This window comes from Barbus barbus (genome assembly GCF_936440315.1).
Source record: "Barbus barbus genome assembly, chromosome: 15".
Classification (NCBI taxonomy): Eukaryota; Metazoa; Chordata; class Actinopteri; order Cypriniformes; family Cyprinidae; genus Barbus; species Barbus barbus.
In genome coordinates, this window is record NC_136743.1 from 21,480,931 (window position 1) to 21,507,763 (window position 26,833).

The 26,833-nt window shown below is 39.6% G+C and overlaps 1 protein-coding gene across 8 annotated transcripts; it reads left to right on the forward strand.

The window, feature by feature from the left end:
• Window positions 1-26,833, forward strand: LOC306881366 (eukaryotic translation initiation factor 4 gamma 1-like). 8 transcript variants are annotated; one of them, XM_079435438.1, is made up of 33 exons: window positions 1-381; window positions 6,621-6,700; window positions 6,867-6,985; window positions 7,074-7,157; window positions 7,334-7,366; window positions 10,069-10,248; window positions 10,335-10,419; window positions 10,794-10,904; window positions 11,274-11,425; window positions 11,497-11,589; window positions 11,676-11,754; window positions 12,929-13,693; window positions 13,782-13,870; window positions 13,973-14,159; window positions 15,751-15,884; window positions 15,974-16,093; window positions 16,197-16,592; window positions 17,163-17,309; window positions 17,402-17,635; window positions 19,961-20,065; window positions 20,223-20,492; window positions 20,626-20,734; window positions 21,258-21,372; window positions 21,464-21,729; window positions 21,827-21,951; window positions 22,057-22,229; window positions 22,398-22,523; window positions 22,601-22,682; window positions 22,769-22,867; window positions 25,233-25,367; window positions 25,491-25,572; window positions 25,682-25,822; window positions 26,419-26,833. In XM_079435438.1, exons 3-33 carry the CDS (start codon window positions 6,911-6,913, stop codon window positions 26,598-26,600), a joined length of 4,974 nt encoding a protein of 1,657 aa, XP_079291564.1. In that variant the 5' UTR covers window positions 1-381; window positions 6,621-6,700; window positions 6,867-6,910; the 3' UTR covers window positions 26,601-26,833. The 8 variants fall into 8 exon arrangements, with proteins under 8 accessions (XP_079291564.1, XP_079291565.1, XP_079291568.1 ...); XM_079435439.1 differs by having other exon boundaries at window positions 10,335-10,410; XM_079435442.1 differs by lacking the exon at window positions 10,794-10,904.

The following is a 26,833-nucleotide window of genomic DNA, read 5'->3' on the forward strand; positions in this document are numbered from 1 at the left end:
GTCCGGTTCTGCGGGCTCAAGGGGAGAAGCGCTGAAGCACCATGGCTCTGTTCTAATCGCGGTTATTAAGAGAAGTGCGATCAATTTACCGGCAATCCGTCACCATCCGCGCCTTAAACATGGACCTCCAGTCAAGAGGCCTGTCCTGGGGGCATCATCTCTATCAGTAGTAACATCTGGAAACTGTATTTATTGTTTTTCCCCCTTTGCACGCTACATGGGATTTAAACCTAAAGTGTCAGCAGCTAGCCAACACTTCTCACCTGATCAACCCAAATATCCCTGTGGAAATAAGCAGCCCTCTGTTAGTAACAAAAAACAAACTTTCGAGAAACACGCCGAAGTCTTGTCCTGAAGTTTTCTGGTTTGTCCGCGGCGCCGGTGAGTAATGCTGCCTCTCTGCTAACTCTGCTAGCCGCCTCTAAACCGACCGTCGCCGCGGCCAAGCGGGCCTAGATTGATCCTCACCCCGGGTTTAATGCTGATGTGTGCTCCCCTATCAAACATGTTCTGCATCAAACGCTTTTCTTTGAACTTTTCACTGGTTATTGTCCTCCCTGATGACCCGGTTATGTGTTTCTGAGGCTTTACTTCGCTTTTTTCAGTTTCACACATTCATATTGCTCGTATTTCTGGGAATCTGTTCTCTGAAATTTGGGGAACATACAGACTCGGCACAGTTTTGTCCCGCTGAGGTTGACTTGGCCTATCTTCAGTGGATGGCTTGTTTTCTGGTATTTGAGGATCATTTGTGACCGTTAAATGTCTCCTGTGACGTTTAAGCTAGAAGTAACGTCGGCACGCGCACGCTAGAATAAGTTTGACCGGGTTTTTTCCTCAACAAACTCGACTTTACCTTTGTGTTACGATACTGTAAACGAACCGGACCGTCGGCTTTCAGCGGGTCATTGATTTAGAGAGGAGGGCGGGGGGGGGTAGCTAACACGCTAGTGCGGTGAAATCGACTCTTCCCTTCACATTTGCTTTGGGCCCGGCTTGATTGGATAGTTTTCTCAGATGACTGTCGAGGTGGGTTTTCGCTATATGGCGTGTTGAGGTCGTTAAATCTTGGTTTGGAAATAAAACGATGTTGTTGTGGTATGGAAAGTGGAGTCAGCGCCACATGGAGCTAGCTCTGTTAGCCTCGCCGGCAGTGCATCATGGCTGCTCTGTGACACGTCTGTAGGAGCAGCTTCTGGGAACCCAGCGTGCACTAAACTCAACATTTGGAAAATGTTACCCTAGTGGTTTATTTTTTTCCCCAGCTGAACCGGTGTTTTTTTTTTTGCAATGAGTTTAAAGCTATTTGGATGTTGAAGTTTCAGAATATATGAAGGATTTCACAATTGAATCAGCCTGTTTGGTTAATTTATTTCCTCGTGGCTCTGTCATATGAACCACCATAGTGGGTTTGGTTGCTTAAAGCTGTAGTTAAACCCCAAAATGGACTTTCATTGTATATTCACCCACTTTTTTCTGTGGATAACAAAATGTAAAGCAGTTTGGCAGGTTTCTGTTACCGTTCACTTTCATTGTGTGGAAAAAGATGCAGTGGATGCAATTAGTTATGCAAAAGAAAGTAATTTATGATGGGAGCAAACTTGAGGGTGAGTAAATGACTGTTCATTTTTCAATGTGAAATAGGGCTGTGACAATCATTAAAGGTAATGGTTGTTGCAGAGAGCATCAGAGTTGTGACCCTGGACCACAAAACCAGTCATAAGTGTCGATTTTTTTCCAAATTGAGATTTATATATTATCTGAAAGCTGAATAAATAAGCGTTCCGTTGATGTTAGGATCGGACAATATTTGGCCGAGATGCAACTATTTGAAAATCTGGAATCTGAGGGTGCAAAAAACTCAAAATACTGAGAAAATCGGCTTTAAAGTTGTCCAAATGAAGTTCTTAGCAATGCATATTACTAATCAAATTAAATTTTGATATTTACAGTAGGAAATTTACAAAATATCTTCATGGAACGTGATCTTTACTTAATGTCCTAATGATTTTTGGCATAAAAGAAAAATACATTTTGACCCTTACAATGTATTTTTGGCTATTGCTACAAATATACCCCAGCGACTTAAGACTGGTTTTGTGGTCCAGGGTCATATGTGTGTATGCATGTATGTTTGTGTATAGTATGTATGTATACACACATTTATAAATTCAATATAAATATTTCATTTCCATTTAGTTTGTTGAAGTATTAAAATAACACAAATTAAAAGACCCATAAAAACTTAATAAAGACCTATACAGACACAATTTAACTAAAATTAAAATAAATGTCAAATACAAATCAAATGACAGTAGTTTCAGTAATCCTTAAAAAAAAAAAACCACTGCCAAACACGCATGCTAAAAAACCACAACTTACACATAGCAAGAAATGATTAGAAAACAAACTGAAACAGAAGTGAAACAAGTACTAGTAGGAAAGAGGATAAATAAAAAGTGATACTTGTATCCGGTGTTCCTGTCCGGTGGAGTCGCACGGTAGTGTCGATGGTCTTTACACTCTTCGGTCTTCATACAAGGAGGCCTTCACGCGACGGCTGCCGCGGTAAACTAAGATTTTTTTTTATACCCGTCTAACAAAATACTAATTTAATTTAGCTGGACACACTTTCCTTATTTTTTCACAACAAATGGCCATGCAAGCGCCAACACGGACAAGATACGCGATGCAGAACGAGACCAAACACGATATCAGCAAGTCTCCCACACAGTAAGCAAAGCAGTGATATCTAAGCTAAGCGGGAGAGTTGTTTGTTTACTTTATAATTAGTCAATAACGGTTTGGGTGCTCTTTAATACGGACCACAAGCGCACACTTTCGGTAATATAAACACCAGTACCCCGCGTCCACACGGTCCGTGTATGCGTCCAGATCGCGCGAGCGGAGAGTGTCGCACTTAATGCTCAGGCGCGATCTCTTTAGCACCTCAGTTAAAGCAGCAAGTGAACCCATTATATATTTCGATTTACTACTATAGTATGAAATGAACATGATCAAAAGGTAGGCAATAAGAGAGCCTATAGTACAACTTACTGAAATGTTTTATGTAAAAGCTCATTCAGTGTTTCAAACTGAGGAAATGTATAAAGCTTGTAAACATTGCATTGTAATACATTTACAATGCAGGTGCGGGTTAGATTGGTGGTGTGGCGTTCAGAAGTGTCACAGCTTCGGGGATGAAGCTCTTCCTGAGCCTACTAGTGCGAGAGCGTAGGCACCTGTAACGCCTGCCGGATGGAAGGAGGACTTTTCACCCTCCTTCCATCCGGCAGGCGTTACAGGTGCCTACGCTCTCGCACTAGTAGGCTCAGGAAGAGCTTCTTCCCCGAAGCTGTGACACTTCTGAACGCCACACCACCAATCTAACCTGCACCTGCTTATTACTGCACTGGTCACAGTACTTTACACACATGCATTTGCACTACTCATATTTTGCACAGACTGCACATTGTCAAAGTCATTACACTATAAACTGTCTAAAGTTGTTACTGTACAAGCACAGTAAACTATTTCTAAAATATTGCACTACTGCTATTTTGCATAGAATACATTGTTCTATCAATACTTTGCACACTCATCCAGCTGTATTTATTTATTACCACTGTTCTCACGTTTCTTTCTGTTCATAATGTGTATATATAATCTGTAATCTATATAATCTACATTGCTCTGTTCATATGTACATACAATCCCTACATTGCATTCCTATTTTATATTCTGTCTCTGCTCAATACTGTATATAGCAATTCCACTGTATATTCTGTAAATCATATCTTCACTTACTCTGCACTTATATGTATATAAAACACTATTCTTGCACTTCTGGTTAGATGCTAACTGCATTTCATTAGCTCTGTACTTGTACTCTGCATAAATGACAATAAAGTTGAATCTAATCTAATCTAATTTACCTCAGAATAACCACTCAGTGTCCATAAACTCATCAGTCAGCTAGAAAAATAACTATAAAGAGGAACGTTTTGCTATATTTATGCGCTGTTGCATATTAATATTTTTACTTATTCTGTTGTACATGATTCAACTCCTATAAAATTGCATTTTACTAATGAAGAAAAACAGACTGAATGTGTGAAAGACGTGACAACATTTATAGAATGCACTGCACTCAGTTGCCAAGTGATGCTTATGGTCCGTGATATTGGTACAGATTCTGTGTAACGAACAATTCTTTGTGACTGTATATTTCAAGTTGTAAAAGACATTTAATTCACACTTTAAGTGAACCTTAGTTCCCCGGTCGACCTGATCATCTAAAAGATGGAGTAAAATGCTGATAAAGCCTAGAAAAGATAAGACATAAACACATGACAAAATGATTGAAATGTTAAAATAGGGGGGAAAAATAAAATGATAATAATAAAATAAACCACTTTTATTCTGTGGCACCTAAAAAAATTATTTGGCGCCTAAGTTTTTCTTTTATAGGAGCCAATGGCTCCTTACTCGATTTTTTTTTTTTTTGTCTGGAGCCCTGCACCACAAATAAATCAATGTATGGGAAAAACTGGTGTCTTACCAGTTCTCCCAAATGCATTGATCATAACTCTAGAACTCGAGCCTGGTGTTCCCTCCCCCCACCACCCCACACACACTTCATCTGGATGTCCACATCCAATGGCTAGGTTTTCTATGTCCTACTTTAGTTACACCCATGACACCAATGCCTTTCTGACCCATTGTCCCCATTTTTTTCCCTTTTGAGAAAGAAATTCATAAGTAGTTTTGCCTTGGTGGTCTGTCAAAGGCTCTCGTGTTCCCTTTGAAGGAAGCACATTCCCCACGTGCTTCAGTTCCCCAGAATCGCTCGCCTCCCCCGTCTGCCCTCTGCCAGAAAGTCAGGACTTTTTGAGAGGGTCTGAGGGTGTTTATTGGTTGCCATCTGTTGGGATCAAAATCACAGAGCTGGATTGTAAGTCCTGCCCTATTGTGTGAGGGTCACAGGGGGCAGACTACACTCCCAGAATGAAGAGCCTACATCTCTATAACCCATGGTCTGAGCTCTCCAGCTGCTCTCCTGCAGCTTCCCCATGCTGAGAGATTGTGTTAAATGCCCAGTCTGGCTCTGTGTGTTTGAGATCTTAAGGGTGTGGTGTGGTCTTATCTCAATTGACACTAGAAGACCCCCACCCGTTCTTTACTTGCTCGCAGAGAGCATTCATTCAGGCCATTCTGCGAGTGTAATCAGGTAGTGTACGTTGCTACAGCGTAATTGGTGCATCTTATAGTTCCAGTCTTTGCTGCCGTCATGTTTGACATTCAGATGTTTGTCACTGATTGAACTTGGTTCCTTGTTGTTGGTGCAGCTGAAATTTGTTCTTTGAAGTGTTTAAAGATGAATAGTGCTAGTTGTGGAATGTTTCCTACCCTTGTGCATAGTCTGTCGCTACTGTTACTTCACTACTGTTCACAAGTTTGGGGTTGCATTTTTTTAATTTTTTTAAAAATGTAATACTTCTGTTCCACACTGATGCATTAATTTGATCAGTGACAGTATACATTTCTAATGTTATAAAAGATTTCTATTCTAAATAAATGCTGTTCTTTAGAACTTTCTTTTCATCAAAGGCCCTGTTTACACTAGTGCGTTTTCTTTTTAAAATTGCGTTTTATATATATCTATGGGTACAACAATGAGTATGATGTTATTGTTAACATGGTCATCAAGGATATGCAGTGCGAATGTGGGCAGCCATGCCATCATTTTCAAAAGTCTCCGTTTTGCTCCGTTTACATAGAAACACAATCCCGGAGTTTTCAAACTAAAGCGGGGTCTGCAGCTTTTTCAAAAGTATGTTTTCGACCTTGAAACGCCGGAGTAGTGTAAATGATAGGTGTAACTGTAGCAATAGTTAGATAGGTGTTCATTTTTTTTTTTAAACGAAAACGCACTAGTGTAAACGGGGCCAAAGAATCCTGGAAAAAATGTCATGGTTTCCATAAACATATGCAACACAACTGTTTTAAACCTTTATAAGAAATGTTGATTTAGTACCAAATTATATTAGAATGATTTCTGAATCATATTAGAATGATTTCCAATCATATGACACTGAAGCTTTGAGCTTGATAAATATATTAAACTTTTTGGTAAAAAAAAACAAAAAAAAACTAAAAGCCTTGGTGACGTTTGAACTATAGCTTGTGACCTAATAAAATATTTGAAGGATTACACATTGTACATCATGAGGCTGATTGTAGCTTGATTTTCGTTTGTTGAATGAAACTGAGCTATGATTGCATTGTCCAAGTTTGTTAGTCCCACTCTGCAAAAAACAGATGGGTGTGGTTACAGTTTGACTACCGTGTTTACATTTTAAAAAGTTACTTTAGTCTAACAAATCAAGATTTTTTTTTTTTTTTTTTTTTTTTTTTACATCAAGTTTTTGAATTGTATTTGCATACAATATTCACAGGATAGATCATATTCTTGTCGTACCTATATTACAATACAGAACTTGACTACGAGATCTGATTTTGGTTGTGATGAGCATTTCTACCCTGTTAACTGAATAACTGATGCTAGTAATTTTTTTTTCAGTGCAATATTAAACTAATTGCCTCTTATTTCTCTCCAGGGTGAATTGCTAACACACTACACAAGGACTCACCCTGAGGGCTTTTCGATACCCCAGAGATTCATAATACTAATTTAGAGGTATGATTTTCACAAATTATGTAGGACATGCATTATTGTATACTTCACTTACATGGCTGTAAAATTAATTGATTAGTTGGCATTATAAAGTTCAATCTTTCTATATTAAAAATATGGTTGGTTATGTGATTATTAATCATAAAATCATGTTTTCCTGATTCATTAGTTTGGCAGGCAAGTGTGAGGCCCCCTCATGCAGAACCACAGGAAATGAATAAACCACCTCAGCCTTTAACAGGATCCCCTGCTGTTCCCCACCCCGCCCAATCGCCAGGACTGACACAGGTGAAAGCGGAATCGGCGAAACCTGCAATCATGATCAAGCATATTTGAGTCTCTTTTAACAATATCTGTGTTTCCATTTGTTCCACAGACTGCCTATCCCCCAGGTCAGCCTTCCTCTGTTGTTTTTCCCGGGCCATCTCCACAAATGAACATTGCACCGCAACCCAGACAGGTACACCATCTTCAAGCTATGAAACTCTCCACGACCGACAAAGCTTTCTGTGTGTTTTGTAGCTTAGCTAGATGTCCTAATTCCTGCTTGTGTTTGAGGAAAAACTGCACGTGTGGCAGAGTCCGCCTCCTTTTTGCATCTCAACTTTGACCTTTTACTCTTTACTTTCCTCCCAGTTTGCACCAGGGCCTCGTGCTTTACACCAACAGGTACTACCAATTTTCATAAACTGGAGCCTGCTTAATTTCCAAAGTCTTCTGTCTGTACATACCCCCCCACACAAAACTAGTCTGTAATAAGCTGCAGGTTTTCTTGCATTTAGGTGCTGCTTTCGCTGGTCTTTCTGTGTTTTCATTACCATTGTTAATAGGGTTGGGAATTAAAGGGGTCATATGACGTTGCTAAAAAAAGAACATCATTTTGTGTTTTTGGTGTAATGCAATGTTTTTATGCAGTTTAAGTAAAAAAAAAAACACATTTTCCACATACTGTAAATTATTGTTGCTCCTCTATGCCCCACCTTTCTGAAATGCTCCGATTTTTACAAAGCTCATCGTTCTGAGAAGCGAGGCGTGCTCTGATTGACCAGCTATCCAGTGCGTTGTGATTGGCTGAATACCTCAAGCGTGAGACGGAAATGTTACGCCCCTTACCGTATTGTGATGCCGTATTGCGCCACGTAAATGATACAATGTCTGCATTTGTGATCGGAGAAACGTCAAACAACAAGCACTACTCTACACAGCTCAAAACGTTTGAATCGTCAGTGGCAAATTCTTTAAATAACAAAACATTCTTATAGGCTGTGAGTCAGAAGCACCAGACTGTCCTTGCAAAGTTGGAATTGCTCCACATTATAGAAACAGCCTTTGTGCAAGCCAGCATTGTAGGCTACTCTTCCAGCTTCAGGAAATAGTCCTCCATAAAACAGTCAAATATTTGGGTTGAACAGTTCTGGAACAGTGTTGTAAATGCAACTTACCCACAGATTTCTAGTTATGTCCTTTTGGAAGGTCAAACAAAGTACGTTCGCTTTCACAACGAGAAATAGCGTCTCCTCGACAGGGCGCCGGCGGCAGCAACAATACTACATAAAAGAGCGAGAATAAAAGTTCCGCCGCCTTTCATTGCGTATACTTTTGGGTGGTGTTTTGCAAATTTCCCCACACCGTGAAGTAGCCGTTTTAGGGGGGCGTGGTCGAGTCTTTTTTTTATTTTTTTATTTTTATATAGGATGTCTCTTTGGTTTTGAGACTTTAGTCTTTGCAACTTTAGGGATCTGATCTATGCACAAACAGCTTGTAACACTCCAAAGAGAAAGGAAAATTTGAAATCGCATCATATTGACCCCTTTAAGACTGTTTCAAACCAATCAGTCTTTCTGATTGATGATGATTATTATTATTTATTTTTATTTTTATTTATAACTGGCTTATTAGTTACTGGTGGTTCTAAATGCTTGCTTTGTTGCATGCAACCAAGTTAATTTTACATTCAACCAAATCCACAAGTAATTGGATTGATGGGTGATTCGGACTGTAAAGCCGCCTTATAAACACCTCAAGCCGAATGAAATTTCAGTTGGGTTGAAAGGGGTGATATAGACCTGAAATAATCCGATCAATGTGGAATATAAACACTTCCCAATTTCTTATGCACATGTATGTTTATTTATATATTACAAACTGGTATATTTAATATTTACTTCTGACATTGACTCTTCTTCTGTCTTTTTGGATATGTCATCAAAATCAATTACACTTGCCATAGCTCCAGTGACATTATAGCGATGCTTTCTTCAGTTCATAACATGATGGCTGGGCACTATGTGTGTGCTGGAGTTTTATCAATACATGTAAACAAATATGAGCATTGGACTGCCATGCTTTGGCTTCATATAAACAAATTTTGGAATCTGAAATTCGATTGGAACCAGTAGGTTTTAAATTTAGTGATATTGTGAAGAATATAATAAAATACTGTTTTTATGCAATGGTTTCTACGTACACAGAAGAATGCATGTTTGAGTGTTGTTAATGGAACTGAACCTTCGAAATCATATAATTCTGAATTGTCAATTCTCAACCCTAACAGTCTTAAGACAGCATGCGTTTTAATAGCCATTTTGAGTCTCATCCTTTCACCATTGCCAGCTTGTTCCCTGTGTGCCGCTGACTTTTGTTGTACTTGCACTGTATTTCTTAGGCTGTTCTTAACTCTGCATGTTGGGAGCTTGCTTTTACTGCTGAAGGCTAACGTTTACTGCTGCTTCTTGTCGTGTTTCTCTCTCACGCCTTCTCTCCACTCTATTTCTTCTGCTATTTTGTGTGGCTGAAGGGTGGATTCAGGTCACTGCAGGTAACTGGCCCTCTCATCTCCCTTTGTCCACAGCCAACGTAATTAGACTGTCCAGAGTTCTTGTCATATATGCATGTCAAATTGTACAAGAACATTTTAAAGAAAAAGCAAGTTACAAGTTAATCTAATGAAGTTTGCACAAGACTAGAAATTTGTGTTAAGAAAATGGTGTCATTTTGATTTTATGTGAAAGACCACAAAGGAAAATAGTTTATTCATAATTATTGCGGTGAATTGATGCCATGTAAGGAAAAAGTGCGGTCTCACTAGGCGTTAAGTATTACAGAATGAATGTGGCAAGTGTATGTCACCCTTCAGCTCTTCTGTTTGTTATAATGTTAATTATAATGAGCGTCAATTAATGTAAATGTATTAATCTTAAAATATATTCTCTACACTACTGTTCAAGATCATATGACAATGAAGACTAGAGTAATGGCAGCTGAAAATGTAGTCGTGTTTGCATGGATGTGGATGTAATAACAGTAAAGAAGTAACAGAACATGTGAAGTTTGGTCTTGTGTCTTCTGAGTCTCTCTTATTTCCTCAACAGGCGTACTACCCTAACCGGCCCAACATGCAAGGCAGTGCCCCTCGGGCCCCACCCAGCAGCACCCCCCGGTCTGTTGCACCCGCTCACGTCTACCAACCTACCTCACAGGTTATGATGATTCCCCAGCAGCAGTTGCAATTCGCCAACACTCAGGGCCATGCCATTTTCCTACACGGACAGGTAGCACATTGTTCTTTTATAGCTAAGTTGTGCACTTTTTGTGAGGCTGTTCATGCATCATGCAACGACTTTGTTTTCTATTGTAGTACCGCGCCCCCTACATGCCGCCAACACAGCAGTTCTCTGCAGGCTTTTACCCTGGAAGCAGTCCAGCTGAATACGGTACATATGGTAAGAGGCTCTGCTCTGGGCCTCCCCTGTTTGTTTGAACCACCCAACCCTGTTTTTTCTTAACCCCCCCCCCCCCCCCCCCCCCCCCCCCCTTTGGGTTATAAAATGCATGTGTATGTTTTGGATAGATTTTGTAACTTCACCTTAGACTTATGACTGTTAGATCAGTCAAATACATTAAATAATAGCCCTGTCATAACTAATCACTAAATGCCTAGTTCTACCTTTCATGTCTGATCATATTATTGCCTCACTAACAGTGTTCAGCACATATATCTGCTGCTTGTTGTTTCCTCTTACTCACTCTCGACCTTTGTCTCTTCCTCGGTCTCTCTTTGCTTGCCTCTCTCCCCTTCTCCTTTGGCTGAGTTCAGATCCCTCTCTGGCAGGGAGGGAGAGGCAGGGGGGTGGGGGGAGAGGTGCAGGTAGAGAGAACGGACGTCTCTCGCTGCACGGAGCTCCTCTCACCTCCCAGCGCTATCCTGGTGAGTCTGAAGCGCAGGGCTGTGTCTGTTACACCTCTTGTCTGTGTCTTAGCCTGGCTGGTTGTGCTTTAACATGGCAAGGAAACATGTAACCCTTTGATGCTACTTTAACCTTTGACTCTGTGTGCTGGACAAAAAAACAACTACAAACATTCTGGGATCGATCTGTGATTATCATTAAGTCATTTATCACAAGAATGATGTGAAGTGTTGTTCTTCCCAGTGCACCAGAAAGTGTTTTTGTCAGGAGGGGGAATACTTTGCATGTGTATCCCCCTACCATTAAAGCTGACTGTCTCTTATTTTGGTATCTAATCTTCTCTTTTTTTTTTTTTTTTTTTTTTTGTTTTTTTTTTTTTTGTTCTTTAGCGGCTGCCTATTATCCTGCAACACAGCAGTACCCAACGTCAGTGTCCGCCACATCTCTCGTGATGAACCCCCCTCAGCAGCAACCAGCTCCACCTCCACAGCAAGCTCCGCCTCAGCAGTCAGGACCAGTCAAACCGAGAGAGCGCAAACAGGTGTGTGGAAACATTTGGTGTGTTTTAAATTTGATCCATTTGTCTGAGACTTACCAGTTGTTTCTTTATAGATCAGAATACGTGACCCCAACCAAGGTGGACGTGACATTACTGAAGAGATCATGTCTGGTGGGAGAACGACCTCCACACCCACTCCTCCACAGGTTTGTTGATAGCTTCATGTGTTTAAAATGACATGAGCATGGCAAAAATTACATGCTGCTTTTAATGGATTGCTGTTCTTACGCAGACTGCTGGTCCAGAGGTGGGAGGTCCTGTCCAGACCAATGGTGAAAGTGTTCCGCCTGTTGCTGCTGTGGTCAGAGCTGGTGAGTGTGCTTTCTTGAAAATGCCCATACAGGTTTTTGACGTTAAAGTCTGGGTTTCCACCATCCTTACAAATGTGGAAATAATCAGGAAATTGTAAGTGATTTCCATGGTTCAAAATGTCAGAGGCTTTGGTGTTATCCGATTTTGACACTTTTTGCTGAAGAATCAAAAACACCTCAAAGGCCGTCTTTTTGTGCTTCCTTTTGTTGCAGTAAGCATGACTGGAATTCAGCACTCAGTACCTTAGTTTTTAATGTTGTTTTTTTATTATTTATAAAGTGCCTGTCTGAAGATGGAGTATTTTGTTGTATTCATTTGCCTGCAAATTCAGAGAAACATCATGCATAACTTGACTGTTGTTTCGCTCAATAAGTGGTGTCACTTCAGTGTACTCATTCACGTTCCTATAAGTAATACGGATATGTAGTTTTATATTGTAATACTTAATGTTTAAAACAACTCAAACATAATTTTGTTATTTACAGGGCCGGGACTCGATTAAAAAAAATAATCTAATTAATTAGAGGCTTTGTAATTAATTAATCGAAATTAATCGCATTTTAATCGCATATAAATATTTAACCTGAGAGCAGTGAGAAGTAAGTTTTTTTTCATATGGATTTTTAAATTTCCCATCCACAGGGCCAACCAAAGCGGTCTCATCAGCTTCTTTGTCCATGTTCACTGTGGTTTGTTTTTGTCTGAACGCTAGTTGGTGCTCCAGTATAATCGGTCTGCCGAAACTCATCCAGTGAGAAACGTTCCGCAGTGCAAAAATAAGTGCGATTAAAATGCGTAAAAAAAATTGTACGTGTTATTTTTGTGTAATTAATCTAAATTAACGCGTTAAAGTCCCGGCCCTAGTTATTTACTCTGATTTTTAGGGACATTCCTACCAGGAATTCAAATTTGTAAGTTTTGTCTTTAGAACAATCTTAAGAAAACCGATCATCTAAACGTTTTTGTTGTTAGGATAAAAAAACATTCTTTAGAAATTGAGAAGGAAAATGACTAATAGCAAAGAAAAATGTAATTCTAAAGAATGCCTTGTGAATCCAGCCCCAGGAATGTGTTCCAGGCCAGTTTGAAAGATAAAGCAGCAGGTGTATTTTTTTTTATTATTTTTTTTGTGTGCTTATTTTGGGTACACTGTTTCCTGTCCTTAATCCTCAGATGATCAAGTGAAGTCCATGGCTCCTCCTCCAGCTGTGTCCTCCCCTCCTCCATCAAAGATGCTAGAGCAAGCCCCTGTTGCATCTTCAGCAGCTGACTCTAAACCTGTGCCAGAGATCCGATCTGCTTCACCTGTCAGCAAGATTCCCATTCCTCCAGAAGAAGACCCGGTGATACCCCCAGCGCTCACACCTTCTCCTCCTCCTGCAAACAATCCCCAACTTTCAAATCCTCAAACTGGTGACCGTGTGGATGCTCCAGTACTCCCTGATGCCCCAGTTGAAAAGGAGCCCGAGGACGCCCCTCCAGTGGAGCCAACTTCTATTGGTGTTGAGAAAGAGGAGTCCGAGGTAGCCAAAGAGAAAGAGCCTGAACCTGTGGCCGAAACAGAGGCCACATCTGATGACTCTAGCTTGGCTGCTGTCATCTCCACTCCTGTGGAGCCTCCTCCTGCTGTAGCTAATGATGGTGAGGTTGTGTCGAATGACACCACCCCTCTATCCACGGAGACACCCTTTCCAGAGCCAGTCGTTGATGAGCCAAAGGAACAGCCTTTGCTTAACGGTTTGCCTGAGGACTTTGCAGAGGCTCCAGTAGTGAAGCCAGAGAGCTCCACTAATCCAGTTGCTGAACAAGAGGTTCCTCAGGTCCAACAGAGCTGCCTTATGGCTGTGGAAGCACCTGTAGAGGAAGCAGAGAAGGAACAACCAGAGGAGACGCCTGCTCCTGTAACAGTCTGCCCTGTTGAGGAAACGACTATGCAAGGTGGGGAAATAAGTTCTTGTGGAACAGTTAGCATATTGTTTTTTTTCTCTTTCAGGATTAAGTTTGACTTTGGTTTCTCTCTTCCTAGCTGCCGTAACAACCGTGCCAAAGAAGAAAAAGAAGATCAAGGATCTGAATAAGAAAGATGTAGGAGATGTCCTAGATGCCTTCAAAGAGGTTTGTATAGTATGACACATCTTGTCTTTATTACAGTAGGACTTCTGTGACTGCTGTGAAGAGTACAGTTGTGCATTTATAAATCTTCTGTATCTGTTTCAGCCTGAGGAGGAAAAGCCTACTCCTGAGCCAGAGGTTGCTCAGAAAGAGCCTTCCCCTGCTCCAACCCCTGCCCCACCAGCTGAAGAGACAGACGAAACATGGGAGGACAAAGAGGACAAGCTGGACATAGAAAATATTGAGCCTGAGGCGTCTAAAACTGTGGAACAGAAGTATCAATATAAAGAAGGTTAGAAGTTAGATTATTTGGATCTCATTCGGTAATGTTTATCGTATTTTATGTATTACAGAAATATGAGTACTGTTATTTAAAGGGCAATTTACTGTAAATAGACTATCGTTCAAAAGTTTTCAGTGAGTAAGATTTCTTAAATGTTTTCGAATAATCTTTTATTCTCACCAAGGCTGCATTTATTTATTTTTTTATCAAAAATACAGTAAATCCATAATATTGTGAAATATTAATATACTATTTTTATAGATTTTAAAGGATTAGTTCACTTTTAAAAAAACTTTTGCTGATAATTTACCCACCCTCATGTCATCCAAGATGTCCATGTCTTTCTTTCTTCAGTCGAAAAGAAATTAAGGTTTTTGATGAAACATTTCTCCATATAATGAACTTCAATGGGACCCAAACGGTTCAAGGTCCAAATGACAGTTTCATTGCAGCTTCAAAGGGTTTTAAACGATACCAGACGATGAATAAGGGTCTTATCTAGCGAAACGATCGGTCATTTCAAAAATAAATAAAAAAGTTTAAGTTTTATAAGCACAAATGCTCGCCTTGCTCTGTTCTGTGATGCGCGTTCGCGAAGTCACGTAATACGCAATGACGTTGAAAAGGTCACGGTTGACATAGGCGGAAGTACCGAGTCAGTGTTTACAAATGTGCGGAAGGAGGACCATATACACATATTCAAATGTCTTTGTGTCAGTTTATCGTTTAAAAGGCCCATTTCGTGTGCATATCCTGGGTGTTTTAATATTAAAAAGCCTACTGACTCGGTACTTCCGCCTAAGTCAACCGTGACGTTTCAACGTCATTGCGTATTACGTGACGTCGCGAACGCGCATCACAGAACAGAGCAAGGCGAGCATTTGTGCTTATAAAACTTAAACTATTTTATTTATTTTTGAAATGACCGATCGTTTCGCTAGATAAGACCCTTATTCATCGTCTTGTATTGTTTAAAGCCCTTTGAAGCTGCACTGAAACTGTCATTTTGACCTTGAACCGTTTGGGTCCCAATGAAGTCCATTTTATGGAGAAATGTTTTCATCAAAAACCTTAATTTCTTTTCGACTGAAGAAAGAAAGACATGGACATCTTGGATGACATGGGGGTGAGTAAATTATCAGCAAAAGTGTTTTTAAAAGTGAACTAATCCTTTAATAGCTGTGATGGCAAAGCTGAATTTTCTTATTCTACTTATTCTAATATGCTTTATTTAGTAATATACTATAATTTGATGCTCAGGAAACATTTTGTATTATCAGTGTTGAAAAGAGTGGTCTCGCTGACCACAGACTTTTAAATATACATTTACATTAATGCATTTGATAAAATATTTTTTACATTAGTACATACTTTTATAACATTGACTTTCATTGCATTATTTTGTGTTCAGCAGTGAATAAAATGAATATTTTTAAATTGATATAAGCAAAAGGCAAAAAAAAAAAAAACTTTGAAAGCTGGTACATAATGTATCAAGACTATTGATTTTTAGTGTGTCTTGAGCAAGGCAAATTCTAAATGTTTGTGGGCCTGTTTTGCAACTTTTTTTTTTTTTTTTATCTTCACTCTCCTTTTGCAGAACAATGGAAGCCTATCAACCCAGAGGAGAAGAAACGATATGATCGAGAATTCCTGCTTGGCTTCCAGTTCATTGGTGCAAGCATGCACAAGCCAGAGGGTTTGCCACACATCAGTGATGTCGTCTTGGACAAGGTGAGGCTTCTATCTGGACCCAACAGGTTTAACTTGTCTCTTGCTAAAAATTCTAATCACCCTCTTGCTCTTTGCTGTTTGTACAACAGGCAAATAAAACCCCCTTGCGGCCCTTGGATCCCAGGAGTCTGATGAACTGTGGGCCTGATTTCACACCTTCATACGCTAACTTGGGTAGACCGTCATCTGGCGGAGGAGGGCGAGGACCGGTAAGCTGACTTTCTTTACTCTCACGATTCAAAATTCAGTTAAAAGTAATGTTCCTGTATGTTGAGATCGATCACTTATTTTTAAAAGTTGCACTCTTCTCAGTCTGCACGGCGCCCTCAGCCAGGTCGAGGCAAAGACCAAATGAATCGCAACCCCAAGATCATCACCAGCTTGTCTCTTAAAGACAATGTGGAACTCAACCAGGCTGAGAATGCTTGGACGCCTACAGTGAAGAAACAAGTCCGAGGCCGTGGAGGAGAGGAGGAGGAGGAGGAAGACTCAGAAGCTGCGAAAACGCAGGATCTGTTCCGCCGCGTGCGCAGCGTCCTTAACAAGCTCACGCCACAGATGTTCCAGCAGCTGATGAAGCAGGTGACCGAGCTCACCATAGACACAGAAGAGAGGCTCAAGGGTGTCATTGACCTCATCTTCGAGAAAGCCATCTCCGAACCCAACTTCTCTGTAGCTTATGCCAACATGTGCCGCTGCCTTATGGGGGTGAGTAACGTTCGGCTGTATGTAGGCTTGCATGTGTGGGCTCCAGTGATGACTTCCAATTTGAGCCACGTGTCTGGGCCACTGATGTACTCTGATGGTTTAGAAATCTGATTGATTTAGAAACCTGATGAGCTTTTGATAGTGTTTGTCAGGAATATGTTTCATTGATTTGTAATTTCTGCGGTTGCAAATGTAGAATCATTTTTCATCTTTTAGTGAATTATCCACTTGTCAAACTCATGTTTCAAATCCATAATACTTTAGTTCATCTTCCAAACATATGACAAAAAACAAAAGATTTGTTGCTCGAGTGAAAGTCCTTTTTTGTCAAATATGTTGCAAGTTAATAAAAACATTGTTTAAAAAAAACAATATGAAGCAAGCTGTTTAATCTTAAAAATTCTGAAGAGACTCAAACTATTTATATGATGAACTGATTTAAATTTAGCCTTTTTTGTCCTTGTTTGATATGTGCGCAATAAATCTGTATATTTGAATTTGTTTACCACATGACAAAATTACCTGAATTGCTGAAGTAATTGAAATATTGTAACTGATTTGCTTTTCCAGCTTAAAGTCCCCACTTCAGACAAACCGGGAGTCACTGTGAATTTCCGTAAACTACTACTCAATCGTTGTCAGAAGGAGTTTGAAAAGGACAAGGATGACGATGAGATCTTTGAGCAGAAACAGAAAGAGCTGGATGCTGCCTCTGAGGTGACGTCTTACCACATTTGTAAACTTTCAACTTGGTACAAGGTGTTTGAAATAGTTCTGTTGAAATTAAAGCAGTTTTATTTTTACCTTAGGGAGAGCGTCAGCGCCTGAAGGAGGAGCTGGAGGAAGCCAAGGACAAGGCACGTAGACGGTCGCTTGGAAACATCAAGTTCATCGGAGAGCTGTTCAAGCTGAAAATGCTGACAGAACCCATCATGCATGACTGCATTGTCAAGCTCTTGAAGAACCATGATGAGGAGAGCTTAGAGTGCCTCTGCCGGCTACTCTCCACTATTGGAAAAGATCTAGACTTTGAGAAGGCCAAGGTAAAGCACCATTTGTATTTATGCGGAATGCTGCAATTGACCAATCAAATGCCCATCAGAATATGAGCTTCACACTTGTATTAGGTCTACATTTCTTTTGAGTGTAGTATATTTTTCTGCTGTATAGCATTTTAGACAGTCGTTTACTGTTACAGTCAGACTTAGGGCTGGGCGATAAATCGATTTTATCGATTAACTCGAATGTGTAGTTTACATCGATTTGTTTGAATGAAAATCGGTTTTCTTTTTAACATCCGCTGATGCTCCCCTCTGAGCTCCAGTAGTTCCGAATGAGCTCAGCCCTCCCCCCGCGCGTTTGCCATATTATAGGGTTTGGCCGACGGCTGATAGACATCATGATGATAAAGGCCTAACTTTACTTCGTTTTTGTTCACGAGCGCGCAGCCTTTCAAAGTTTACTCCATTTGAAGCTGGGCCGCCCGCGCTCTAGAAAGCTTCAACCATGTTCAGTGTCTGCTCTATTTTTCCCAGTTAAGTCATGACTGATAACAAATATTGATAACAAAGCTGAGCTGTCTCATACCCTCTCACTCACAAGCGCTTGTCAATGTGAGCGTCTGTTGTTGTAGTCTCAGCTATTCTGATGCCCGTCTCTTTTCAACTGTGAAACAACGGCCATGAACATGTGGAAAAACTGATTACTGTTAAATAACTTCAGTGCGTCCCTACGCTCGTGATCCCATTTGCGACTGAAAACTACTGCGTGCGACTATGAAAAAATATTTAGGAGCACCAGTGCGACTGACCCGATCAGCATATTTGTGATTGTGCTGAGGGAGCTTTAAAGGTATCTAACGTGTTACGTGTTTTTGCAGTGTTGAGTAATGTATCACATAACAAAAGAAGTGTAGACAGTGCATGAATCTCTTATTTACACAGTGTAAGGAGCTTCGTTGATTATAATGGAGTTTGGTGAGATCGCGATGAACTAAGATGAGGGACAGCTTTTAATGATTATTAAGGGAGTTTGCAAATGTGATATTGATTTAATACAACAGTTCATTAAACAAGTTAATATTAAATGACTTCTATTGTCTGACTACAACACAATTGCCTTATTTTGCTCTATTTCATCAACGAAAATAGTTTCAAACAAAGTCCCAGCCAAGCCGCAGCACATCTCCATTCAAACACAGCGGTGTTTCGTTTATGTGAATGAACTGCGTTTTTAAACGAATCTAGTGACTCAATGATTCAATTACCCATTCATAAAACAGTCTACTTCATTCCTGAATGAATCAGCGCTCGAAGGAATCAATTAAATGAATGATTCAGTAATCAAATCAGTGACATACCACCAGCTCCTGGTGGTTTTAATTTAATTAAGTATCTTTTCTGTTTTTTAAATCATTTACCCCCGGTTTCACAGACAAGGCTTAAGATTAGTCCCAGACTAAAATGTAATTCTGAGTTGTTTCAACTGAAATAAACTTGAACTGATTGATCTTAAAACATATCAGTGCCTTTGTTTTGTCTCAAGATGCACACCAGTAATGTTTTTTTTCTAAGGCATGTTAATTAAAAGTACTTAAATGTCCTAATTGAACTATGGCCTAATCCTGGTTTAGTCTAAGCCCTGTCTGTGAAACCAGGCCTTAATATTTCTACATTCAAAATTGTATATTTAAAACATTAACCTCAACATGAATTTATGAATTTAATTGCACTTATGCAACCTCTGAGCCTCATTAAACATCTGAAAATACACCTACAAGCCACTGTGCCACCTCTGTAGTACAAATTTATTTCTTAAATACTGATTTCATTTGATTGGTATCTTATTCTACTTGTTTTTATTCTGTTGTTTTAATTAGAAAGAATAAACGGCTTATTAATATATTTTTTTTGAATTTGACAAAAGATAACATGCTTTTAATAAAGTTAGAAAAATGCCATTACAAAGGTAAAAACTAAATTCCCTGTAAATCACTTTAAGGAGTCAAATATCACCTCGTAATGGGAAGGTTAATTTTTGATCAGAATTTATTTTTTATTTGACGCGCTCTTAAAAAGAAAAGTAAGCGCACTTTTTACTATGGCAGGGCCTGCCATCTTGTCTTTTTGGCTTGTTGTTTCTGATTTCACTTTAACCCCAAGGGGGAAATCCAGATTAAATCCCAGAAGGGAAACTCAAAACAACTTGTTTTGAACAATTTCTTTGTCATCAGCAGATTGATTTTAAGTAGGGGGGGAAAAAAACCCGATTTAAATCGTAAACCGGACTTTTTGTAAAAACAAATCTGGGATTTTTTTCTTAGGCCATATCGCCCAGCCCTAGACTTAATGTTACTCTATTGTATGCAGCCTCGAATGGATCAGTACTTCCACCAAATGGAGAAGATCATTAAAGAGAAGAAGACGTCTTCTAGAATCCGCTTCATGCTTCAGGATGTTTTGGACCTCCGAAAGGTAACCACATGCCTGGTTAAGCAAATGTTCTTAGTAACGGCCACTGTAGTATTTGTCAGTAACCTCATTTACATTTCTTAAGACATGTGGTGTGTTTCAGTTCTTCTCACTTATATCTTCATTCTTTTAACTGTGTAATATGGTCTCTGTCACACAGAACAACTGGGTGCCCAGAAGAGGAGATCTGGGTCCCAAAACCATCGATCAGATCCATAAAGAGGCAGAGATGGAAGAACACAGAGAGCAAGTCAAAGTACAGCAACAGCTGCTGTCTAAGAAAGACTCCAGTCAGGGTCGAGGGGGCCGTGGTGGGCCGCACACCTCTGGGGGCCGTGGTAGCCAGACCCAAGATGAGGGCTGGAACATAGTGCCTATATCCACTAAGAACAGACCAATTGACACCAGCCGCCTCAGTAAAATTACTAAGGTGAAGCTTTTTGAGCTGACTTTAAAAATTTAGTTGTTAATTTTTAATTTTTTTATTTTTTCATGTTTTCATAGCAGAATGATTTTAAATGTTTGATGTACTTAGCCATATTTCTCCTGTCTTTTTTCTTCAGCCTGGTGATTTCAACAACCAGCTGCTGGCCCCGGGAGGAAAGGGCTCATGGGGTAGCTGGGGTAAAGGGAGCAGTGGAGGCACAGGAGCCAAGTCCACTGGAGATCAAGGTGAGCAATCGCCCAGTCTTATTTACCTTGGACCTCACACAGCATAGAGAAGTCCAGCTTTTTATTAATGTCATAGACTGTTAGTTTTAATTTCTGCTGTTTATAAAGGCAGTGGACATGAGTGATACCTTTAGGAAAAGTGGTATCACTTTTCATTGGAATCAGACTTATGTTTTTGTGGTGGATGTTAATACTGGCAAAAAAAGAAAAATATAGACCGATAAATGAAGACACAAGACTGGGCCCCTGTTTGAGAAGTGCTTAAAATTGACAGAGGGACACAGATCTTATCTAGGAACCAGAGTGACTTAGAGACTTTGTGATTTCTTTTTCTTGAGCCAGTTGTTAACCACAGAGAACATTGTAGAAACAACTCTTAGCAATCTTAACATCATATAACCACACTCAACGTAGCTCGTGTTTTGCAAGCATCACTCATTTTCTTCAGAAAATGTAAACATATGGTTGTCAGTGTTTTTTTATGATAAATGCAAGTCTAATGCTGTCCTTTTATCTGATGCAGACCAGGGGAGACCGGCCACTAGCACGCTCAACCGCTTCTCTGCATTGCAGCAGTCTGGACCCCCATCATCATCATCATCCTCCTCACTTGACTCTGATCGTAGAGTGCCTCAAAGGTAATTTTGTAGTGCTGTTTTGTAGGGTAAATGAGTACTAACATCAACGCTGCTTAATTACACAAGTTCTAATTAAACATTTGCTGTGCAGGAACAGTTCCAGTAGGGATCGTAGCGATAGAGATCGCGGTGACCGAGACAGAGATCGCTTTGACCGATTCGATAGTAGGCGGGATGACAGAGACCGAGGTCTCGACAGACCCCGTCAGGCCATTACCAAACGCAGCTTCAGCCGTGAAAATGATGAGCGCAGAGGAAGCGACAGTCGTGGGCCACCGGATTCTGTACGCCGTGTGTCCAGCATGACGGAGAACCGCGATCGAGGCAGTCGAGAGCGTGAAAGAAGCAAGGAGACAGGTAAGAGTTGATAGTCTTAAAGAAAGAACTGGCAATACAGATCTTTTGAGTTGACGATCCATAAATTGATCAACACTTTACCTGTTGGGTTTCTCAGTGAAGCCAATGTCGGCTCCTGCTCCACCACCACCAGTTCAAGCCAAACCCGCCCTGAGTGAGGAAGAGCTGGACAGGAAATCCAAATCCATCATTGAAGAGTATCTCCACATCAACGACATGACGGTATGTACAGTACATCCATATGTTATTGACCCAGAAAACATTTTGAAAATAACCTGTAAATTCACCCTGGCATCTTCAATTGTTGTTCTTGTTACTCTTTTGTAGGAGGCATTGCAGTGCGTGCAGGAGCTGAACAGCGCCTCGCTGCTCTTTGTGTTTGTACGGAACAGTGTTGAGTCCACACTGGAGCGCAGCACCATCGCTAGAGAGCATGTGGGCCTGCTGTTTCAGAAGCTTGTTGGTGCTAGAATATTACCTCCTGAGCAGTACTACAAGGGGTGAGTTCATAGTTCAGCAGTTTATTATTCTGTGCATTAGTAAGGCAGGGATACACAATGACATTTGAACATTTTAGCCACTTTTTGATTTTCAACACTGATTTCTACACAATATAAATGATTTCTATGTGGCTGTGCACTTATTTTGTTTGATTTCACCCACTCTAGACTGCAGGAGATTCTGGAGATAGCAGATGACATGGCCATTGACATTCCTCATATTTGGCTCTACTTGGCCGAGATAATCACACCCATGTTGCAAGAGGGAGGCATCCCCATGGGACAGCTCTTCAGGTTAGGCACTGAACCTTGGTTTTCAAAGATTATAAACCATCAAATAAAATCATCTGACCTTTTTAAATCATCCACAGGGAAGTGTCCAAACCTCTTCTCCCTATGGGCAAAGCAGCAATCTTGCTTGTTGAAATACTTAACCTTCTCTGCAAAGGACTGGTAAGTATCATGCTCTGGCAAATGCTTATGAAATATTTGTGCATATTGCAGAATTATAATATTTTTTTACTCTGTAATGTTCTCAGAGCCACAAAAAAGCTGGAGTGATGTGGTTGGAGGCAGGACTCAGCTGGAAAGACTTTCTGCCTGAAGATGAGGATGTCAATATGTTTGTTACAGAGCAGGTACAAAAAGCTGTTTTGTATTGTATTGACAGTCAACATTTCTGAAATGTATATCAGGGCTCGCAAAATCGCTAGCCCGACGTCCCGGGGGTATTGCGTTTTCCAGTCGGGCTACCAAAATGTATCACTGCCTTTAAATACAGGGCTCCCGCTCAATGTTCCCTCTAAGCTGAGCGCGCGCGTGGATTATAGAATAGCAATGCTCGGGCAAACCGCTATAGAGCTGATGTCACGACAGAGTTAGAACCGGTTTCATAGAAAGAGAATGATATGCACCAAATGAGTCGCTGTTGAAACTGATTACTTCAATGGTTGCGGTGCGCTCAACACGAGAGACAACGCAAACGCAATGACATGTGAAATAAAACATCCTCATGTATTAAAGAAGAGTGGCTTGATAAAGTTCTGGAAATAGCGGAGGATGGGCAAAGAATGGTAATAAAACTCTGAAACATGTACAGTCACACACAAGAGTATTGTACAAACTGTACTTCATAACGATGTTTAGACCGCTATAGAAGAATTCATACGTTCACGTTTTTTATATTTAACTTACAGATCTCAGCTTAGGTTTTGCTTCAGTTTATATTCTATTCTATTCTATCAGTTTAAATAGTTTGTTTTGATAATATATGTTAGGCCTATATTATAGACCCAAAAAAGAGTCTCTTGCTCATCAAGGCTGTATTCATTTCAAAAATACAGAAAAAATAGTGATATAGGGAAATATTGCAATTTCTAATATTGGTTTCCTATTTTAATACCTTCACTTTTAAAATAGTATTTATTCCTGTGATCAAAGCTGAATTGTCAGCATCATTACTCCAGTCTTCAGTGTCCCATGATCCTTCAGAAATCATTCAAATATGCTGATTTATTATCAGCGTTGAAACTTGTGCTGCTTAATATTTATTTGTAACCTGTTTCTTTTTTCTATGATTCTTTGATTTAATAAAGTTTAAAAGAACAGCATTTATTCAAAATAGAAATATTTTCTTACAATAGAAGTCTTTCCTATCAATTTTATCCATTTAACACATCCTTGCTGAATAAAGTTTTTAACTTTCTTTAAACTTTTTTTAAAGTATATTTGAGAAAGGAAAAAATGTCTGACCCCCTTGAATAGTTTATATTGTAACACAAAATATCTATTTTGACCAAACACTGTTCTTTTTAACTTTTTATTATATTTTAAAAATATCACAGGTAAAAAAAAAAAAAGCAGTACAACTGTTTCCAACATTGATTAAAAATCAGCATATTAAAATGATTTCTGAAGGATCATGGGACACTGAAAATACTGCTTTGCTTCACAGGAATTAATTACATTTTAAAGTATATTAAAATGGAAAACATTTATTTTAAATTGCAATATTTTGTGAAATAATATTCAATATTTTTTTTATCAAATAGATACAGCCTTGATGAGCATAAGAAACTTCTTTAAAAAACTTTATTGATCCAAACTTTTGAACTGCGGTGTATTGTACAGTAAAAATGTTTTCTCAGGTAAATTAAAATGTACATTTAGTTACATCAAGGGTCAAATCAAATATAAATAGCACATTAAATTTAAAAGTTACACACTTTATTTGTTCGCGTGCTGTACAGGTCTGGTATAAAGAATGCTTTTGCTCAGGTGCCCGAAATGTCCGCCCAATAGAGAAAAGTTTTGCTCAGCAAGAAAAACAATTAGTGAACATTGCTCTCACGGGTCCTTAAATTTGATACAACTAAACTGAAGAGTTTTTAAGGCCGTAGACTGTTTTAAATGCGTATAGTGGTATAAGAAATAATTTTTCAAATTGCCTTAAAGAATTCTGCAGATACCTTGTAAATAGTCAAATAAAACTTTCCTTTATTTGTGTATTGAAAATGTTTTTGGTTGACATTTATGGTCTTTATTTTATTTGTGTTAGTTAAATTAATTTTCGGGCTACCAGAATCTGAAGAGTACCTGCCCGAAGGGCTACCAGGGATTTAGAAATTTTGCGAGCCCTGTATGTGTAAAAAAATAAATAAATTACTGCACAAATATTATTGTGCTCAAATGTTTTTACTGGCAGTACCCAAAAAGAATACATTATTTTAAGTTTAGTAATCATCATAACTCCTTTCTCATGATATTATTCTTATGAAGATCCTTTGCCATCAAGAAATTTTTTCTGACAGCGCCACAAAAGAATTAACCTTTTTTTTTTTTTTGATGTATTTGCGTGAAATGTTTCATGAAGTTCTTTTCCTCTGCAATAATATTTTTGTATATTTTACATGCATTTGTACTACATACATACATACGCACACACATACACACTGTGCTTATGTCTTTGTGAGCCTGAAGGTCATTAAGATGTTATATTTGCAGAAAATGGAGTTCACTCTGGGTGAGGAGTCTGAGAAGCCCGGTGAGAAGGAACTGACTGCTGAGCAGCTGAGTAAACATTTGGACAGGTTGTTACAGGAAAAAGCCAACAACCAGAGGATCAATGACTGGGTAGAGGTGAGTGTGTGCGCTTTGGCTGTGATTCAAGGCTCTTTAATCAAACATTAAGGTATTGCAGCGATCTGCATTATGGGTATAACATTATTCTCATGGGATGACTGGCGTTTCTCTCCTTTAAAGGCCAACCTAGATGAGCAGAAGATGGGCTCCAGTCAGTTTGTGCGGGCCCTGATGACGTCTGTGTGTCAGTCTGCCATTATTTGTGAGTGAATCTATTAGACGCAATCCACTTCCCTCATTTTTGACTTCAGACCTGAACTTGCACTGACTTGTACTTGATGTTAATTGTGTGCATTAATGAACTGTTATAGGTGAGAACCCCTACAAGGTGGATGCGGAGCAGATTACCCAAAGGGCCAAGCTGCTGCAGAAGTACCTCTCTGACGAAACAAAGGAGCTGCAGGCACTCTATGCTCTCCAGGCTCTCATGGTGCAGATGGAGCAGCCTGCCAGTGAGTTTTTTTTTTTTTTTTATTATAAACACTTCCTCCTTTTCAGTCACATGCACAGATGACATTGCATTCTTAATGCCCAAAAGGACTACTTTTTTTTGTTTTTTTCAGTAATTTCTCAGCATTAATGATAGTATTCTATCATTAGACCCATAGAATTTTCAAAAGGCGTTGCCCATTTTTACAAGAAAAAGAAAAGGATAAAAGCTGAGAAAAAGGTGGATAAAAGCTGAGTTTTCAGCAGCCTTTACTCCAGATCCTTAAGAAATCATGCTAGTATGCTGATTTGCTGCTCACTAGATGCTCCTTATCAATGTGATAACAGATGGTAATATTTCTATGGAAATGAATACACCCCCCGCCCCCCATCTCCCAGAATTCTTTGCGTAGAGAATTCAAGAACAGCATTTATTTGAAATAGTGTTTCATAATATTTAAGTCTTTTGTAAACTTTTAAAAAATATTTTATATTGGGAAAGTCTTTACTGCCACTTTTAATAAATTAAATACTTCCTTGCTGAATACAAGTTACTGTTTTACAACAAAGTACACTGATGGAAGTGCAGCTGAATAAGTTTTATCTCTGTTTTACCCAGATTTACTGCGCATGTTTTTCGACGCGTTGTACGATGATGATGTGATTAAAGAGGAAGCCTTCTACAAATGGGAGTCCAGCAAAGACCCGGCGGAGCAGCTGGGGAAGGGTGTGGCCCTGAAGTCCGTCACTGCCTTCTTCACTTGGTTACGGGAGGCCGAGTCCGAATCGGACAACAGCTAATCCTGAACTTTGCTAGCCCAGGTAGCACTGGAGAGAATCTGCTGCCAGGGACTAATGAGAGGAGGATATCTGGCAACCAAGTTGAACTTGATCCTCATAAAGCCAATCTTATCTGTTCAGGGTGGCTCTTGACAGATATAAACTACAATCATTTCTCAGTCATTTCTTTTGCTCTCTATATCTATTGTGGCTAATGTCCAACAAAAACAACAATAAAAAAAAAAAAAAAAATC